Here is a 4,323-nt window from a genome sequence, read left to right on the forward strand (position 1 = left end):
TGTTATTTTACATTTAAAAATGTAAATGAGCCGGTTAGCTCAGTCAGCTGAGTGTGGTGCTAACAATGCCAAGGTCGCGGGTTCAATTCCCGTTTGGTCCCCTGATCTAGTCGAGAGGTGGTGCCCCCGGCAACAGGGAGGTTGGGTTAAAATGATCTCTAAGGTCCCTTCCAGCCTAGGCCATTCTATAAAAAAAAAAAAAAAATCTATCTTTTAAAATCCATTTTGGAGAAACTAGAAATATTAGCCCAATCAGCACAATTGCCTTTTTTCTTTTTAAAAAATAATTTACTGATTCACATTTCTCCCTTCCGTTCCATTTTTGCTGAGTGATTTGACTGAGTAACAAAATGGTTTATATCCCACACTGATTCATGGTGCAATTCATTACATGAGTGCCAACATTTATCTTTAAGTAATTTTATTAGCCCTGCTCTGCCATGCTATGTTGTTTTTCCCCCCTGGGAATGGTGAGATATATCTTCCAGTAAGACTTCTCCTGGCAGAAGTCCAAGCCTGGTATGAGGATGGTGGACTCTGACCTCACTGAGAACGCGGAATACAGATCGTGTTATGTTTTAGTTGGAACCCTGGGGGCTTTTTTAGTAAGGTGTATGAAAGACGGAGATATTTTCATGTATGTGTCCTGCCCTGATCTTACTGTTCCTACTGGGCAGTGGTTTGTACTTACTTGAGTTAGCTTTGTTATAAATATGAATGTTTAAATGAAGAAATGCTCCCTGACTAAACACTGCCCAGTTAATTACTGCGGCATCTCAGTACAGCTCCAAAATAGAAAGCAGAGGATCAGCATGTGACTGTTCATTCTGCCTTCCCAGCAAGGCTTCCATCAGCAGCAAACAGCAGCTGCAGATAAAAATAGAAGGTGTTAAGCAACTAGGATCTTTAGTGAAATGCAGAAGTCGCTCTCCATGACAGCAAGGAGTCGAGAGCAACAATGAAGTCTCTGAGATTCATTAGTGCTGAAGCATTCGTGTCAAATGCGGAATTTGCCAGGAAGAGTCTCGGTGGTGTTGCCCATAATCTTTTTCCTCTTCTGTTTAAAGCCAGCTATTTACTAGAGCGAGGGGAAGTGATTCACGACTTGGTAGAGAACTGGCCGCTTGTTGACTTGAACATGGGAAAGCTTCTGGGAACTACTGCGGACTACCAGGAAGACCTGAGCCATAGAACATGCTTGGTGTGCTTGGAGAACTGTCTGACAGGGCTGAGAGACTATGTGCTGAACTGTCCTTCTCCCTAAGTGGTCGACCTGACAGGTATCAAAGATGTCGAAGTGCAGTTTTGTGAGTGTAAGAAGACGATGGGCAGATGGGCCAGGACACAGCTGCTCTCCAAGCTTTGTTTAGAACTGCTGGTTTACCCACAGCAAACCCAGTGCAACCCAGGTACCTTTGAAATCAGTGTTGATGTGCTAATTGACTTGTTCGTTACGGAGCGGAACTACGAGCTGGTGGCGCAAGCCCTCCTGAAGAAATGCCACTGCCCGCTGAAGATCCGCTGCGTGGCGTTCAGATCCGACAGCCTGGCTTTGCAGAAATTCTTCTATATCATAAAGCTCACTGACCCTTCCTTGTTGCGCAAGCTGGAAATAGTCCACAACGTCCGCTTGGAAATGGAACACTTGGAAATACTTTTGAACAGCATCCATTTCCCTCTCTTGATGTCCTTGACCTTGCCAGCACGGACATTTAACGTGCAGAGGTTCACAGCTACAGATGAACAGATGCTTGCTGGCATTGGACGAAAGATGGGTGAAATGACGCAGCTGACCGAGCTGAGTGTGTCCTTTTCTATACTCACAGGAAGAATACACAAACTGCTCAGGTAATTTGGTCATCCTGTCTTCAGTAAATCTGTAGACAACAGCCGTTGGTGCCACCAGCAAGCTCAGAATCTCAGAGAATAAGGAATATGAGTAGATCGGGGCGGGGGGAGGGAGGTCTATGAGAAGAGGCTGCAGGAATCTAGGAAAGAGCATTTCTTGGGAGAAATTGGAAGCCTATGGATATCTAAAATATGCTTAAAACTGGCTGTTCTTGTTTGTCTTCTGGAGTCCACCTGATGAGTATGATGAGAATATACTTTTTCTTACGGTGTAAGAGAGGGGTACACCCAGATATTTGGGATTTGTGACATTCTTGAGCTTTTAGTGCAGCCAACTTGGGCTGGCCTTTGGTGCAGGACTAGAGTCATATTCTAAGTATTTTTTAGGGTCTCCAGTGAATATTTTCTCCCCTAAAAAGCAGACAATAAGTATACCAAGATTCCACAGACTGTGTATTTTCAGGTGAGTGAGAGGGATAGTAGACTTCGAATTGAGGTACTGATTTCAGTTGTTTGCTGTGTCTGTTGATCTCAAGAAAAGAGACATCTGATGCTTTTCTGTACTGCAAGTTAAGCTAATATAGAATATTCATGGTGAACTGTTGGGAAAAACCGGCAATTCTCAAAAAAGGTAACGGTGTTCACATCTGAACAGAAATTAAGTTAACCCTGTGCTTTTCAGAGCATCTGAAAAAAGCTGACAAATGTTTTATTGAGACAGAACATGGCAGTCTAAAATTCTTTCTGTAGGAAGAAATAATTTTATTTAGAAGTTGTGAATGACATGCTGCTTATACCGATAGAAAGAAATTACAGGTTTCCAACCTTGATCTAGCTGAGGTCTGTGACAGAACTCTCACTAAGATTTAGCATGTATGAAAGTGATCTCTTAATTCTCATCTGTCAGAACTAATTTATATTCAACTAGAATATTTGCATGTAACCTCAGGTACACATCTTCCAATTTTCTTCAACAGAAAGTCTTTGAAACTCCAGAACAGTAAGACACGTAAACTTCTTGAGCACCTTAAAAAAAATCATAGAAACAAAACTAGAAAGAAAAGCAAATGTCTTGTTAAAATATTGAATGGCTTTCATCTTAAAAAGAATCTTTCCTTAATGTAAGTGATCCAAATCTCTGGCATTGCAATAGCTTTCCAGAAGAAGCAGAAATCAATGCTTTTACAGTAGTAATGATCTGCTATTAATTCAGTGGATAACAGACACCTGCCAACATGTAAGTACTTACAAAATAGACACACAGAATGTTTACTAATTTAATCCCTATTAAAACAATGCAGTGGGAGTCATGTAAAGCAGGAGTTAATTCATGGGACTGATTTCAGGAGGAAATCAGGAACTTGTCCTTGCTGGTACATGCTTCTGTTTCTCAAAAGAACTTAGGAAAAAAATAATAAATGTGGCAGATGGCTGCATTCATAATGTGGATAGCTGCGTGGAATTTTGCAAATTTAACTTTTCAGTGGTTTATACCATATTTATTTTCTTTTCTCTCTAATTCTGCAGCCCACTAAAAACTCCCCTGAAGATGCTGGATGTTTCCAACTGCTCCTTGAACCAAGCTGATATGGCGTATTTAGCCAACAGCATCCATGCTAATCACTTGGAAGCCCTGGACTTGAGTGGTCACAATATACCTGACCTTTACCCATCAACATTCTTTAAGCTTCTCAGCCATTCCTCTTCAGTGCTCAGGAGTCTTACCCTGGAGGACTGTAACATCCAAGACACTCATGTCAACATGTTGATTTTAGGTTTAAGCCTGTGCCAGAAACTACAGGAGTTTAAGTTTCTTGGAAACCCCCTGTCATCTCAAGCACTTAAACACCTTTTCACATTTCTCTGTGAGTTGCCAAGGCTGAAAAAGGTGGAGTTCCCAGTCCCCAGGGACTGCTACCCAGCTGGCATCACCTATCCCATCGATGATGCTAACCTCTGCAGATTCGATCACCACAAATATGAAAGTGTAGCAGAGGAGCTTAACCTCATTTTACTCCAAGCAAACAGGGAGGATGTGAAAGCTTCAACTCCCCTCTTTGGCAGTTACGATGCAGCTGTTCAGGAGACGAACAATGAACTGGGCACTTATTTGATCAAGTCCTTCAAAGAGACTTTAGAAAAGTTCACTAGTCTTTGAGTTAAAGGTGTAATATGGGGATGCTGATGCGCTCTGTCAAGTCAAGAGTTAGTCTTTTCTAGAACTGTGCCTTCATTGATCAGTCTTGATTTTTTTTTTTTTTTTTAATCGTGGAATTTAGAACTGTAGGATCAACTGTAGGATCACAGGATGTTTAAAAGTCATTTAGTCCAATGCTCCTGCAGTGAGCAGAGGTGTCTGTAATCAGACCAGGTTGTTACATGAACATGAATTTATTTGTTTGAATAGTCTGATCATATGGAGTATTTTAACTACTCAATATCTATTACATACACCTTACGTAAGCAATACTTGCT

The 4,323-nt window shown here is 41.4% G+C and overlaps 1 protein-coding gene across 1 annotated transcript; it reads left to right on the plus strand.

Moving 5' to 3' along the window:
• Window positions 1-958: 958 nt before the first annotated feature.
• Window positions 959-4,006, plus strand: LRRC14B (leucine rich repeat containing 14B). Its single transcript, XM_009869252.1, is given in 2 exon segments — window positions 959-1,848; window positions 3,376-4,006. Coding segments are annotated over 2 exon segments (1,521 nt in total).
• The last annotated feature ends 317 nt before the right edge of the window (window positions 4,007-4,323 follow it).

Source organism: Apaloderma vittatum, unplaced genomic scaffold (genome assembly GCF_000703405.1).
Source record: "Apaloderma vittatum isolate BGI_N311 unplaced genomic scaffold, ASM70340v1 scaffold19085, whole genome shotgun sequence".
NCBI lineage: Eukaryota > Metazoa > Chordata > Aves > Trogoniformes > Trogonidae > Apaloderma > Apaloderma vittatum.